Source organism: Rhea americana, unplaced genomic scaffold, assembly GCF_003343005.1.
Source record: "Rhea americana isolate MKP2758 unplaced genomic scaffold, rheAme1 scaffold_171, whole genome shotgun sequence".
In the NCBI taxonomy this organism is placed as follows: domain Eukaryota; kingdom Metazoa; phylum Chordata; class Aves; order Rheiformes; family Rheidae; genus Rhea; species Rhea americana.
This window is the reverse complement of record NW_028185828.1, coordinates 42,336-44,223: the sequence shown is the minus strand read 5'-3', so window position 1 is coordinate 44,223 and position 1,888 is coordinate 42,336. Positions and strand designations below refer to the sequence as shown.

Below are 1,888 nucleotides of genomic sequence, written 5' to 3'. Positions count from 1 at the left end.
GTGTATGCCTCATCCACAGCTGATTACCCTGCCGTCTTCCTTGCGCAGAGGAACGTTTGGGGCCGCATCCTTTCTAACTAGCCGGGGAGGTGTCAGCGGGTGCAAAGTCAGAGCCCGGCGAGGAGCCGGGGCGGGCGGCTCGGACGGGTCGTTGCGGGGCCGGCCGGGCGCTCTTTCCCCTCGCCGTGCCTCCCTTCCCGCGCCCGGTTCCGGCCCCTTTCTCCCTCCGGGAAACCATCCCCGCGGCGACCCGGGAGCCCCTCGCTCCGCTCCCGGCGCGCAGCTGCCTGGCAGCGCCCGGCTCCGAGCCCGCGCCGTGCGGACGGGCTAAACCCTCGCGCTCCCCGCGGCCCAGCCTGGCGCTGCCTTTCCCTCTTCGCCGCCGCGTTGCAGCGTTTTGGGAAGAGCCGGAGGGGCGGCGGGCGGAGGCAGCGAGGCCAAAGCCGGCTAACGAGGGGCTGGGGGAGGCGGCGGCGGCAGGACTGACCCCGGCCCGCGGCTCCCGGCAGGGCGGGATGAGGCTGCTGGGCGCCGCGCTGCTGGCCGCCGGGCTGCTCGGCGCCGCCGGCCGGGCCGAGGAGACGCCGCGGGACGACGGGCGCCCGCGGACCTGCTTCTTCGAGCCGCTCGGCAGCCTGGACAGCAAGTTCTGCAGGTGAGCGGCTCCCGCTTCCCCCGCCGGGGCCTCGCGGACGCGCCGGGCCCGCGGCGAGACCCGGCGCTGCGGCGGGCTTGGGCGCTCCCCGCCGCCATCCCGGCTCCCGGGGCAGCCAGGTCCCCTCTCTCTCCCCTCCGCCGGGGCTAGTTTGGGGGCAGGGAAGCGTAGAGCAGGTCGCTCTRCGGACCTCAAAGCTCGGCCCGCGGGACGGCAGCAGAAAGGGGCCGTTCGGCTACGAAGYGAGGGCGCGGGGGGGCTGCTCTCCCAGCGCTGCAAAACGGGCAGCTCTTGCTCCCGGGCTCGCTGCTGCTGGCGCATCGCAGGCTGAAAAGCTGCCGCGGCGAGCAGCCGGCGAACGCACCCTTTTATCAGCTGTTTTGGATCCCGCAGGTCCTCAGTGCAAGCCTTCGCAGGCCTCCGTGGGCCGCGGGATGGAGCGGAGCAGGCAGGAGGCTGCGGCGCGATAAGCGCTGCGAGCCCGTGCCGCTTGCTTTCCTAACGTGCAGTGCTGGTAGGATCTTCTGCATTAAAAATATGCTTTCTGCCACTTCAGTTAACYAAAATGCTCTCCAGGTGTGAATAATTTAAAATAAGCCTCTAAGGCAAGCAGAGCCCTGACTTCCCTGGCTGTTAGGTTCCTTCCCAGCCCCGGCTTCCTGCCGCTGCTCATGAGTTGCTCCCTGCGGTCGATAAGGCGGAAGGGGAAAACGCTCCGAGCTGGGGAGTTGCCYGACCCCTCGTTGCAGCGTCGGTACCCGAAACACCGGGGATGCTCGGCCCCGCTTCGGTGTCGCGGGCGGGAAGACGATGCCCACTCTTTCCCTGTCTTTCCAGAGGCGATTTGGAAGTCATCTACCCCGAGCTGGGYGACGTGGGCTGCACCTACATCCCCGAGTGCCGCCAGTACAGGCGGCACATCAGCCGCGAGTGGAGCAGCCCGCAGGTCCGGTACGCGCGGGCTGGCAAGGTAAGGCGCTCCTCGCTGGCGTCCCCATCGGCCGCGCGGCTCGCGGCTGCCTGGTAAAACCCGGGCTGGTGAAGCGGATGCGACACCAGGCCGCGGAGGCGATGTAAAATGCATGTGATGGGGTGGGGGGGAGTTAATGTAACGGGGGGCGACTGCAGCGGCCGACTTTAACCCGGAGTCAGGGAAGCCCCTGCTCGCTGCTGAGCTCCGAGGCGTTTGCCCAGGGCAGGCTCAGAGCATCGCGCTTAAGCCGCTGCGGACCG

The 1,888-nt window shown here is 69.3% G+C and overlaps 1 protein-coding gene across 1 annotated transcript in view; it reads left to right on the top strand.

Annotated features, from left to right (window-relative positions):
* PEBP4 (phosphatidylethanolamine binding protein 4) overlaps positions 1–1,888 on the top strand; it is a gene marked incomplete at its 3' end in the record, with an annotated part of 36,554 nt that overhangs the window by 5,481 nt on the left and 29,185 nt on the right. Inside the window, exons 2-3 of the mRNA XM_085301010.1 lie at positions 510–655; positions 1,493–1,625. Coding sequence (XP_085157136.1) covers positions 510–655; positions 1,493–1,625 — 279 coding nt within the window. The remainder of the gene's footprint in view (positions 1–509; positions 656–1,492; positions 1,626–1,888) is intronic.